This window comes from Phacochoerus africanus, chromosome 10, assembly GCF_016906955.1.
Source record: "Phacochoerus africanus isolate WHEZ1 chromosome 10, ROS_Pafr_v1, whole genome shotgun sequence".
In the NCBI taxonomy this organism is placed as follows: domain Eukaryota; kingdom Metazoa; phylum Chordata; class Mammalia; order Artiodactyla; family Suidae; genus Phacochoerus; species Phacochoerus africanus.
Genome location: NC_062553.1, coordinates 119401523 through 119415117, shown reverse-complemented (window position 1 = coordinate 119415117; position 13595 = coordinate 119401523). Strand labels below are relative to the sequence as shown.

At 42.8% G+C, this 13595-nt stretch overlaps 1 protein-coding gene and 1 long non-coding RNA gene across 3 annotated transcripts in view; one reads left to right on the top strand and one right to left on the bottom strand.

Moving 5' to 3' along the window:
- Positions 1-7893, bottom strand: part of PPP3CA (protein phosphatase 3 catalytic subunit alpha) — a 319540-nt gene extending 311647 nt beyond the window's left edge. For both annotated transcript variants that reach the window (XM_047798212.1, XM_047798213.1), the window contains exon 1: positions 7778-7893. In XM_047798212.1, the coding sequence (XP_047654168.1) occupies positions 7778-7835 (58 nt within the window). In that variant the 5' untranslated portion in view covers positions 7836-7893. The remainder of the gene's footprint in view (positions 1-7777) is intronic.
- A 786-nt stretch (positions 7894-8679) lies between these two features.
- LOC125138164 (uncharacterized) lies at positions 8680-12200 on the top strand. Its single transcript, XR_007137591.1, has 3 exons — positions 8680-9026; positions 9313-9453; positions 9816-12200. It is a non-coding gene; the product is annotated as an uncharacterized LOC125138164 (long non-coding RNA).
- Positions 12201-13595: the final 1395 nt, after the last annotated feature.

The following is a 13595-nucleotide window of genomic DNA, read 5'->3' as shown; positions in this document are numbered from 1 at the left end:
GCTTAAAGCCCACTTAGGAGAATATAAGGAGTCAGCAGAGTTGGTGCCACTTTTTTTAACTTCTCATGGCCCATATATCTTCCCACTAGATAGCATCCAGTGACATTCTGAGGGCCAGAGAAGGGCAGGAGGTTATGTTGGAGAAGGCTGCATTTCTGGATTATTGTCTTACATTTACATTTTCTTTACATTTCTGCTTTCCAAAAAATGATAAATTGAGAGGTAAACAAAAGAAGAGGATTTTGCTTTGTTTTGGCTTGGGTTTTTTGTGTTCTGCAAGGGTTTTGGGGATTTTTTTTTTTTTTTTCTGTCATGAAATCTACCAGGTCACTTTCTATTCAAGTCCAAGTCTGAACAATAATTAAAACATATAAATCACCCAATAAATCAAACACTGAATGATTAACATATCTTTTCTCACTTGTCAAAAACTGGTCAGCCTAAGGAGAAACACAACAGAAACTGAAAGAAAGCTTTCAAGTTCAAGTTAATATGCTAGGTTGAGAGGGATTTAGCCTTTTAAACTCAGCTGGCATAGAGCCAGTCCAAATGACCAAAAAACAATACTGCCCTCAACCTAATTATGTCACCTTAGAAATGCCTCCTTCTTATACTCCATTCTTTAATGTGGCAAGAGAAGGAAGCATTCCAATTAACAAAGCAGTCACCATATAGAACCATTTACAGAGAATCAGAAATTACATAATACACTCAAACAATAATGTTTCTCCATTTATGGTTTCAGAAGGCACTAATAATTTTGCATCGCCCAAATCATTCATCAGCAAAAATTTATTCAGTGCATAAAAAAAGCGAGGAAGGGATTAAGCTAGGAACCATTGGTTCAATGACCATATTTCCCAAACTAAAACCTTGAATACACATATTAACAAATAATTTCGGTAATTTCCAAGTATATGAGCAATCTGGGAGACACAGTTTAGAAAACAACATACTACAATTTCAAAAACACTCTAATATACAGAGACAACTGAACATTTTAGATCAAAACATTTTAAATCAGAAGTAGTTGCTCCTCCTTAAAAAAATAAAAGAAAAAGAAAAAAGAAAAACTGGAGCTACACAGTCACTGTAGAAAGAGACTCTCTAACTCTGAGAATCCTGGAGCTGATGGGAATTTTTTTTTTAAATGAGCTCCATCTGAATAAAACACTCTGACTGTCAACCATCACTCTTCTGGTTTCATAACTGCAGAAAGTACCTGAAATTGACAAACATTGAAAGGTGGTATGTAATAATCTCCAGGCAGCTGTTAACATAAATCTCTGATATCTATTTGTTTGTTTTGCTCTTTTGCAGATACATGCAGAATTTCCAGTTGGGACAGACAGAAGTTCACAGAAAGTCAGACAGACCAACTTTCAAAATAGAATATATTTTGCTATGAGGCAAAAGCACACACTAGGAAAATAAAGAGAACACACAAAGCTCTATTTCTCTCTATGATGGTCTCAAAAAGAATCCATTCAGTTCCAAAAACATGGCATTTTAATAACTGATTACTGCTTCTTCAGTTAAGGTTTGTATTTTTCTACTATCAAAAGCTTCCGCTACCTGAGCATGCATATTTGGGAAATGGATTTGAGAACCCAGCAACAGGTCTACGTCTTCAAGTGGATAGTCCACCTGATTTATGCCATTATTTGGAACACCTGACTGTGGAGGAATATGAAATTTTTTATTTGACTTCCTAAAGGAAATATGATTGATGGCTTATCAATGAATACAGCCTATATGAACACAGGAGATGTAAATATTGTAAAATAAAGTGGGTTAAGGATGCTTAAAATGCAAAGACAACTAAAAACAGTTTACAAACTGAAACCCTGTATCAGTGCCTACCTCATTCCCACCTGATGACTGCATTAAAAAAAAAAAAAGGATTAGAATGCCTAAGAGCGTTGGTTCCTATTTTCACTTGAGCTTTCTCTAGAAATTAACAAAATCCTCAGACCAGAGCAAGAATATGGGCCGTTCTCTGTAGTGCCAACGTCTTACAGTAACAGGCTTTAAAATAAAAGTAAATAAAACTCCTTAGCAGGAAAATACGCTATTTCTATTTCTGTGTATATACATTTACCTGAATGGAAAACAATGTCTAACAATATTCCTTTAGTAACTTTCATATCAAGATCAAACCACATTATAATATTCGTCATCAGAATTTAAGTTTCCGTGAAATACAGATATAAAAGCTTCACCTAAAAAATATTTCATAGAGCTAGTAATTCAGTAAGAAAATTTCAAAACAAAAATGTGATATCTTAAATATTACCATGAGAAGTGACATTTTCAAACAGATGCTCAAAAGAGAAAAGCATCTTTGCTAAAGGCAAGAATCTGCTTACACCTTCCTTCACTCTAGTCCCACCTGTGAATGACCATTCTATCTATTCTGTATCCATCTCTTCAACTATACATGTCACCGTGAACAACGGTAGTAGACCCAAGGCATTCATGGATTTCAATATTAATGATTCTTACTATTCTTGAGAGACCCTGAAAATAACACACTGTCATTTCTAATTCTGGGTCAGCAGTGACTGAATTGCTATTTCCAGGCAAGTGGACCAAGCATAACCTCTCAGGCTCTCAACTCCCATTTGATGATCTTCTGGTTCTCAAAAGTGAGTAGTGAGGACAATTATTGCTTGCTTACAGACAGGAAAAGCAGCCTATGGTGCTATAACATATATAACAGTGGTATTAGAGGAAGCTGGTATTCAAAATCTCACTATATTCTGCTTGCATATCAAGAGAATGCTACATCAGAAAATAGATGAAAAAAATGACAAAATGATTTTTTAGTTTTATCCTAAGCTCCATATCATAAATCATCATCATTCTTTATAATTCTGGAAATGTCTAATATTTTCACAAAACTTTCAAAATGGTACTTTAACTGGATCTGCTAAAAGGAGAATATTTCTAGAAAACTGCTATTTTCCAATGAGGTCATTCTACATGGATTCTTTATTTGGTTTCATAACTAGTTTCAACTTTACACATGGCTGACACAAAAAAAAAAGATAAGAAAAAGCATGAGGCCAATTATAAAAGTTATAAATGTAATACATCAAAGTCATATTCCAAACCTCTAAAACTACAAGTAAAAACATGTCATAAAGAAACAAATAGATTTTAAAAGGCATACTTTTAAAGTAATATAAACAAATGTTAGCGTAAACCTCTAACTAGATTCTAAGGTGTTACTTTTTTCACATTTTAACTGGATGTCTTAAAATAGATTGTACTTTAAAGTGAGGTTCTTCCCCACAGTTCCCAAAAAAACCTATTTTTTTTTTAAAGGTTAATTCTTCTAACTGATGGCATTTTACAATCACTGGAACTTCCCTGAATCCTAGTTACAACTGTTGCCTTAGGCCTTAAGAATACAGAATATTTTGAAAACAATGCACTTGTGTTATATTTACTTTATAGCTGAAGTCCTGAAAGGAAATATTGAATGAATAAACAGATCAATCTAATTGGTAATTAACAGCATTAATTTGCATGCTGTTCACTAAGTCCTAAAAAGAATTTGTTCTCTTTTTAAGTATATAACCATGCCAAGTTGTGTTGTTTATAGTATTAATTAGATTACCAGACTCCCTCCTTCACATCCAGTGCTGATGTAAATAAACTTCAACCACCAACAATGACACTTAGTCAAAGTTTCAATTAATGACACTGAATTAATGTAGTTTTACTATACTCAAAGAAACAGATACATGGAAAAACTCAACTGATAGTAACAAACATCAGTAAAATATCATGATGGGCTCTTCTTGACATACTGCAAAGAAACGGTGTTATTTTATATTCCACTTCAAGATCCAAACATGACAGTTACCACTGATGCAGCCTATTTTTGACTTCTTATTAAGTTGTTATTACCAGCCTCACATGCAGCTAGAAACACTAGTGGCTTGAATCTCTATTTACTTAATATTTTACTTAGCTATGATCTTCCTGTTTATATGATCCTAGATATCTTTCCAGAATTTCCCTATGTGTACTTTGTCTACAGAAATAGTATATAACCTGACAATACTCAGAAGTTAGCGCCTTTTTTTTGCATTCCCAACAAGTCAAAAGCAATCTGACACAAAGCACAACAAACAGGCCCTGATCTAGAGTTTTTGAGAAACTGCCCAAAATGCTTCCCAGGAATTTACCCCTCAACAACCTGCCATGGTATCAGTTTGGGTTAAGGTAACAAGGCCATTACAAAATACCTGGAGATGGGAAGAGAAGAAAGGGCAAGCCATGTGACAAAGCATCGGACTCATCACATACAGTTGGATTTCCCTCCAGTGTTTAACCGTCATATAACAAAGTTCTATAGCCTGTAGGGCATGTTAGAGCCACACAAAGAGTTAAAGGCAGGAACAGGCAGGGAGACGTGAAGGGAAGCCAGAGTTTGGAACAAGGCCTGCGGAGCACCACTGAAGAGAAGAAAGAGACTGTTGGGTGTATTGAGGGGAGAAGGGGAAACAGTTGTTCTTCTATTTATTGCCCTGGTCTTTTTGCCTTATAGGTATGCATTTCTTTTAAAATATATATAAACAGTAAGTGGATCAAATTATTCTGATTTCCAACACATGGCACTACCAAGATGTTTTCTCTGAAATTTTCTACTTTCCATCATTTTCATCTGAGAACAGTCAAGATGAAGCAGCCCCAGTTTTCCCAGATCAAGTAATTTTCTTTTTGACATTATATAAATGAATACTTTTCCTCTCCAGTACTGCCATTCTCTTCCATTTTGAAGGTTTAAAAACTGACCAGGGTCCGGGAACACACTCAGGAAGATGCAGAAAAATCTGAAAAATTACACAGTTAGTTGAGACTAAACCTCAACCTACCTGACTTTCTAAAGTTGTGTTCTGGAAATACAAATTAAGAAAGCCGTCACACCATCGCTTTACTACAAACAAAACCACAAGCACAACTTTATTTGTAAACAGCAGTTTGTTTTACAACAAAAGCCAGGTCACACTAATGAAGATCACTGTAAACAAATGCCACGGCCTGCCACAGTAATGATGATCCAGATTCCTCTTAATTCTATGTGTAAGCAAATTTTACTCCTATTTTTAAGAAAAGAACACTCAAGGAGTACAAAAATTTCCCTTGCCTACATTAAAAAAATGAGTCACTCTCAGATCATGGAGAGAAAGTTCTAACAAAATTTAGAGTAAGGTCATAGCTTCATGAATTATGCCTTACCTAATTTTTGTAAATGTGAAAAATTGTTTGGTAATCTGTTTTCCATTCAGCCAATATGTACTTTCTACTCACTAAACATACACAACACATATTTAAGTGGAAATTCTATTTTACAGAAGACTGATAATTAAAATTGATTATCATCTCAATTAATTGTAAAAATCATACAGATAACAAAAGGTTGACTCTAACATTTAATAATGCCTCAAGCCAACAACATAAAGTCTATAAGAAAGCACAAGAGGAATAGTGGTAGTATGCCCACCTTAAAAATCAGGATTCATCTACCGATAAAGTTTTATTAAACTTTCTTGTGTAAACAAAATTTCACATCGAGATCCCTATCAAAACATATGCAAAATTAACTCCTCCTACTTTGAGTCTATTAAATCCATCTGCATTTCAGTTCCGGAAAAATAAACCAAATTTTTTGAATTATAAGTGATTCTGTGTATATATCATAAAAAGCCAGTTATGATAATACATATAATACAGTACTGGGGAAAAAAGGCAAGACAAAATAGCCATGGAATGGTTGAATGGGCTCCTTCACGTCAAGTGGTAAAGATACCAAGCCAGAATGTATGAAAACTTATTTTCACATTCTTCACTTGGTGACAATTTTAACATTTACATTAAGAAGCCATACCATGTGATTTAAAACAGAAAACTGACTTTATGTATACCTACATGGGTTTTCCAATTGCTGACATATTTACTGCTATCATTTGAATTGTAAGCTTTATACCAAGTGTTCTGAAAAAAGATGATCTTAACATACAGATCAGAGTTACACCTAAACTTCACACATTAGGGAGATATGTGATCCTCTGATATTTCTGCAAAAGGTCTTAATTTTTCAAAATGTCAACAGAGGCCATTAACATAAAAGTTCTTTTGAATGAATTTTAATTGACTCTTAACGGGAGAATCCACGCCTGGATAACCAATAGCTGTGCATTTGGTTATAAATAAACCAAATGAACCAAATAAACCTATTTCAAGTGGTTCTTGCAAAGATATTAACTCCTTATTTTAATGAGTCTATGAATACTGCACTGAAGCAGGAATAGTTCTAAGAGAACCAAAACAAGAGAACACACACACTATAAAAACTGAACACACCTGAAAGGAGCAATGAATAGTTCTGAAGCCCCAGAAAGACTTAGGCATCATGCATGGTCTTTAGATTGCTGGGTTACTTCACCTAAATGCTCACGGTGCAAAAGACTTCATTGCTCTGCACTCTACTTGCACGCTCAGGCCACATTAGATACTCTGTTGTACACACAACACAGGCATACACATACACTCTCTCCTTCTACACCAGCCAGCGCTGTTTCCAATTTCAGAGGCCCGCTCCAAGTAGCCCATGCCCATCCCTGCTCCGCTCAGTGTCCTGACCCCAGGAATGAGGAATACTACTTAATCCTGGCGTATCAACTCCGCTGCCTCATCTTTCCAGGATTCATAGTACAGTTCCTCCCCAGTCCACCAAAGAATACAACGAAGACTGCGGATTCCCCTGTGCTAGCGAAGAGACCACTACCTGTCCCCTTCCTCACCCCACGCATCCCGGCTGCTGTTTGGGATCCCAGAGCCATCGCCGCCCGGAGTCTGTGATCCCGGGGCGGAGAAGAGCCAATGAACGGAATCAAATAGCCCATTAACAAGCGGGTGCCAGGGGCAAGGAAGAAGCAGGCAGGGTGAGGTTACCATCGGGGAGGTGTGCTCCAGCGGGGCACGATTCAAGAGCAATGACAGGTCGGCGGGGTAAGGCTGAGGGTGGCGAGGGAGGTTGGGGAACAGCTTTTCGTGTCTTTCTCAGGGCCTGCGGGGGAATCCCAGGGCGGCGGCTTGGGGCTCTCCGGTCGTTCCCCGCCCCCGCGCCCCCCATGCCCCCCCCGGCCGCCCCCTCCCTGCGGTCGCCCCCGCCCCGCGCGGAAGGAAGCACCGGGCTCCCCCCACGCTCTCCCGCTCTCTCGCGAGTCCTGTGCAGGCCCTTTCGGGGGAGGGGGAGGGGGCGCGGAGGGAATTGCTGCAATGGAGCGCCGAGAGAATCCTGCCCGAGCGAGGCAGGCGGTGGAAAGCCACCGCCACATAAAAATGCCATATTAATTTTTTAAAAGCCATAAATCACCCCTCCCTCTGCAAGAGAAAACCATAAACCCGATCCCACGCAAGCCTGCGAGCAGCCACCCACTTCCTATTTCTGTCACAGCAGCTACACCCTACCAGCAACCACCCCCCGGGCGCCCCCTCCCGCCACCGCCACCCCCGCCACCGCCTCCCCTTGGCTCAGCCATTTGCCAACTGACGCCCCCGTAAATAAAAATGCCCCAAGTGGGCTGGGTGGGAAGCGTGGGGGAAGGGCGCGCGAGAGAGGGGGGTTCGAGGGTTGCACAATATCCTAGAAGGTCCGTGGCTGGAGCAGGGAGAGAGCCTAGGGCGGGGGGAGGGGAGGAGAGCCGCCCGGGTGCCTGCGGCACCCGGTGCACCCGGGCGACCGCGGCGCGCCGCTTACCTTTCACCACCCTGTCGGTCGTCGACAACTTGGGATCAATTGCCTTGGGCTCGGACATCTCCAGCCGCCGGGGGACAGCGACGCGCTGCTCGTCCGTCCTACTGCACACCCCGACCGGACTGGCGGGCCAACACTCAACGCCGCCGCCGCCGCGCTGCAAACCGCTTGGCTGGAGGTCTGGGCTCTGAGCTGGCTTTAAAGTTACTGCCTTCTCCGCGCGTCCCTCCTCCTCCGCCGCCGCCGCCTTCACTCCTCCTCCACCGCCGCCAGCCCCTCCGACTCTGCTCCGGGCTGCGCGTGTGTGGTGGTTATTTATTTATTTTCAAAGCACGCCTCTCGGTTCTTCTTTTATTCTTGGGGGAAGGGGGATGGGGAGGGGAAGCGCACACACGAGCACCCACCCTGGCACGGAGATCAGGCACAGCGGAATGGATCCCCACGCGCGCACACTGCCGGGATTAAGACCGATCACATGGGGAGGGCCGGGGGCGAGAGAGAGAGGCAGGGCCGCCGATGTCAATGCCACCAGCCGCGCCTCAGCGTCCCCGGCGGCTGAGAGGCGGACGCCGCTGCTGCTGCTGCCGCTGTTACTGCCGCTGCTTCCCCACACCGACCGCTGCCGCTGATCCGCGGCCGCCAGAGACGTCCCGCCGCCGTGCTCGCCCGTGCCCGCCTCTGCCTCCCAGCGCCGCTCCTCCACTCACACAGGCACAGCCGTGGAGCTCGGCAGACACAGTCCGGGGCGCAACCTACCCTCCACCGCTGCCGCCTCCTCCGCCGCCGCCGCCACCGCTCCCGCCTCCTCCCCTTCCTCCTCCCGGCCCCCGCCTCTATCGCCCCAGCAGCCTCCTCCTCCTCGCGGAGCCCGCCCCCTGGCTCCCCGCCCAGACGTTGGATCAGCGGTCGCTTATTGGCTAGCGTGTGCGTCACTCACCGCCAGTGGCGACCTCCTCGTGGGTCCCGCCTCCCGCTCCTCCTCTTCGTCCCCGCCCCCTGCTCTGTTTTCTCCCGGTTGCCAGTCCTGTGGGCCTGTCGCCTCCACCAACCAGTCCCCGCTCAGGTGTCACTGTTGCTGGCAGGCCGGGGTTAGGGAAGGAGAATGGGCAGGGGTCGCGGTTGGGAGGAGAGAGGCCCTACTATGCCACCCTCAGCCCGATTTGGCCTCCTCCCCGGCACCGCGCACACACACCCCATACACCCCGGGCCGCTTTGGCAACCGTGCCTCGTCGGCTGGGTCGAGCCGCAGTGTGTGAGTAGCCAAGTGCGGAGGGTGTCTCCGGGTGTGTGCGTGGCCCGCGAGAGGGCAAGAAGAGAGGAGGCGGAGAGAGGAGGAAAGGGGGTGGGGGTGAGAAGCGACAGAGAGGGCGGAGGAAGGAAGATCGCGGGGACCTCCGGGGCCCACCGCACAGCTGCTGTCGCTGCCGCAGCTGTCCAGAGAGAGTCGCCAAAACGGCGACGAATAAAGGACTTACCTTGGGGAGACGCGCTCAGCCTGTGATGTGTTTACGGTTGTTTTGCTATCTGGGTTTTTGTAGGGGACCGTGTGGTGGTCACTTATGTTTCCCACTTGTGCATCCACACCTTCCGAGGAGGGGCCGCTCTGGAGCGTTGCGGCCCGAAGACTTGGCAGAGCGTGCTGGGAGCTCTAGGACGCTGGAGCAGACTGTCCACCGAGGGTGAGGACCGGAGTCCAAGAGACCCCAGGCAACTTTGGGTCACCTAGGGCTGCCCAACCGTCTCCAGGGAGAAATGGGGGGCGGGGGAGGTGAAAAAAACACCGGAGAGGGTTGGTTTTTCCATGTTGACACTAAGCACCCAGCCACTGGTTAGAATTGGTGACACCACATCTCCTTTCCCCTCTCCTTTGATCACCTGATACCCACTTGCTGCTCCTCATACCTGCAGGGCCCTGAAGCCCAAAGCGGGCCCCACTCTGCACCCGCCCCCGCCGTTGGAAAGAGTGTGAAGGAGAGAATGGGAGTCGTGGGAGGCTAAATAGTGGCAGTGGCCAAAGTGCTCCCTTCTGACCTTCCTGCAGGGCCACAGAATGAAGAGCAGGTCTCCCTCTGCAAGACGGTCACCTCACCCAGCGCCTCTCCCCAACCAAGCTCAGCACCAAGGAATTACAGTACAAACTCAAAAAGGAGTTTTAGGAATTGACTGCTGACCCTCGAGTGTGGCTTCAGCAGTGTGGCCTGCAAGGAATAGGAGCTCACACTAGGAGGCAGGTGAGCCTCTAAGGAGGCCTTTTAGCAAAAGGAGACCATTCTGGGTATGTCCCTGGCTCAGAGAGACTGTCACTGGCTCCTAATTCTGCTGCCCAATTCAGAACCTGGGACAGTTTTGTAGTAACTAGGCAGACAGTACATTCAATAAATATGTATCATGCTCTTTTTATATGCCAGATGCTGTAATAGGTAATTTGTGTGGAGTGGGGGTAGGGAGTATTTGAAAATGGCCCTTGCGCATAGGAAAGCCTAGTCCAGTAGAACTGTCATAAAAATATGAGCTCTGAGGGGCCAGTGTATTTCCTCAGGAAGGGGTTGTTGAAAACAGCCTCCTGAGCACGAGCAGAGCTTGTTGCTAAGGCAGATTTGGGAAGTTGGTCCTTGGCCAGATGGCACACAGCGAGGAAGGGATGCCAAGACCTGTGGGTGAAGAAGAGGGCCTGCTTGTGGCAAGATCAGGAAACCACGTCCAGGGATGCTGACTTCCAATGCCGCAGTGTTCTTTCCCACATCTTGCAAACAGAGATGCAGTTGCCACTGTTATTTGGACACACTTCTCCGGTGTTAAAACACACACACACAAACAAACCTTTGAACCAGGATCAGAAAGCTCCAAATGTCAGCACCATAGAAGGTTTTATGATGCAAATAGGAAATGCAGGCACACCTTTCAGGCACACCCTTCAGTCCGCTAGGAGTCTGGGACACCTCCTAGCTGAGGTATGTGTGGGAAAAAAATGTTGTGAATCATAATACTTTACAACACATCTTATTATCATCAGGTGTCTTTAATGCATGTGTATGGTTCCACACTGTTGCAACACAGGATCATCTTCTTGATCAAAATTGAACTCTAAGGAAAACTAGATAGCAGCATATTAACTGAGACTAGTCATACCCACATAACTGGCCTACTGAAATAGCCAAATCTTCCTTTTTTTTTAATGTAGATTTTTTTTTCAGATTTCCCACTATCTGTTACCAACCTTTTTTTTTTCAGAATGCCCAAGCAATCCTTGATTATATTACCACAGATTACCTTACACTTGGAATTTACATTTTCTAAGATGTTACTGCAATTCCTGGATGTTGACTTTGATAGTATCCTCTGATTGAAGAAAAAGAAAAAAAACCTTGGCAGAAAAAACTTACTGTCTACCAAATAATTGTATTTCCCCATCTTTAGTATATTTCTCTCTGCAAAATATTTGCCCAGGTAGGGACTCCATTTTCCATTTCCCAGTCTGCACCCGCTTGCAAATAAGTGGGTCCATGTGACTAGTTATGGTGAATGGAATGTGGGCTGAAGTGTTTCATCACTTTCCCAGGAAGGCAGTTAGGCAGCAGATAACACATTCTACGGCCTATGGGTTCCCATCTTATAGCTGAATTCATGGGCTTCTAGAGGCCAGGAGAAGGGGTGACTCCAAATGAAAAGAACTGAGTACCTGAGCCAGCACATGGAGGAATGTTGCCCGCCTAGTAGGAAAATCTGCACTGGACTTTACTTGAATTAAAAATAAGCTCTTATTGTGTTGCTCCATTGAAATTTAGGGATATGTTTGTTAGAGTACCTAGTATCACCAGATTAGCACACAGATGTTATCATGTTAGTTCAGAAAGGAAAATCCAGAATTATTTTGTATCTGTTTTATGTCAGAACTACCAGAAGACTAAAAATATTATCCTTTAATACATGAGCATCAATTTTGATTTTTTGTAAATGAATTATTGATTTGTCTCTTGTGTTTCAAACATCTGTTCTGTGCAAAGCGCTGACTATATGATGCACAAATGTATAAAGGATTCTAGATTTAGTCCTTTTATTTAAGGATTGTTACAAAAGAGTTGTACATATGCTATCTTCGCAAACATTTAGGTGCAAGGTGCTACTTCCTCAAAATTGATTATGAACATAAATACGTATGGAAAAAATATTGAGGATTTGGAGTCATCTGTGCATACAAATGCTCCAAGTCACAGCTTACCTCCACTGGTACCAATTATAGTAAATGAGTAATATTTTAGTTTGCTTTTTTAAGCAACTACCAGATGTAGGAGCTTTTTTTTTTTTAAGAAAAAAAGTAATGATATTTCATATTATATCCTGTTTTGAGAATAAACAGCTTTTGAAATTTTGGACTTTCCTTTGGTTCTCAGATGAATTACTATATATATGTTTTTTTTTTTCTTTTGGCTTTTTAGGGCCACCTGCGGCATATGGAAGTTCCCAGGCTAGGGGTCAAATCAGCCACAGCAACTTGGGATCCGAGCCTCATCTGCAACCTATACCACAGCTCATAGCAACACCAGATCCTTAAGCCCCTAAACGAGGCCAAGGGTGGAACCCATATCTTCATGGATACTAGTTGGGTTCGTTTCCTCTGGGCTACAAATGGAATTCCAAATTACTGTTATTTTGACATTAAGGATGGAATAATAACTTCAGGTTCTGACCCTTCCAAGGCATGTACTTTGTTCTGAGTAGTTGATAGCAGACAACTGTATGTCTGACCTGTTCTCACCTAGGCTGATGGAGCATGGTGCTGAAGAACCTGCAGAGTACACAGCCAATCCTTGTGGATCCATGAATGTGGATGCGAATTTGATTTATTATCTTAAAGCTAATTCCTCTGACATTCATATTTAACATGTTCTACCCTTTTCACTATAGAGGCTCTATGAAATACATTATTCAACATGGATTTTATTTGCGGTTTAAAATAAAAGAGCTTTTTGTTGTTTATATTTTGGATTGCTCTTGAAATTTATTGAGCCTGTTTTTTTTTCCAGAAGGCAGTTTTCCTCATTTAAGAAAGTTATTTTTCAAATTAACAAAAATTGTTATACCAAATGCATTTAGGAATAAATTTGCTTTCTCTCCATCAGGGACCAGGTCATCATTTAGAGAATTGTATGCTAAGTTTAATACAGAGAGGATATGTTTTATGTAAAGCTGGGCAAGACTGTGAGCAATCATTATTAATTTGGATTTAATATGTTTTATTTATATTTTTATCTTCATCTCATATCCTAGTTTCGGGCACAAAGTATATGCAACAGATTTTGTTGAGTGAATTTAAAAAGTATATTGACATCCACTATATAAGTCACTAGACTAAGTACCAAAGTCCCTACCCTCAGGGATTTTTGAGAGTGCTAATATATGTAATATATATATTATATGTGTATGTATTATATTACATATTATATGTGTATAGATCTATCTATATATATGTACCTACACACATACTGGAGAGAAATCTTATAGCCCTTTCTTCTAGATAGTTTAAGCTGTAAAAGTTGATATATCTTGGCTTTTCTAAACTCAGAATTTCAGAATGTTTGACCTGAAATGAGCTGAAGTTTACACTTGAAATGCTCTGAGAACAACTAATGGCTTAGTAATCAAACTGAAGATACCATGTTGTGGAAGAGCTGGTAAGTCAGTTTGGGAGAAAGTTTGTCAAATTCTCTAAAAGCACATTTGCATATAACAAATCAATGTAGTAATTGGAAATGAGTTTCACCCTTCAAAGCTAGTAGAAATTTAACCTTCCCCTAAGTAAGTTTTTCCAGTTATTTACTGG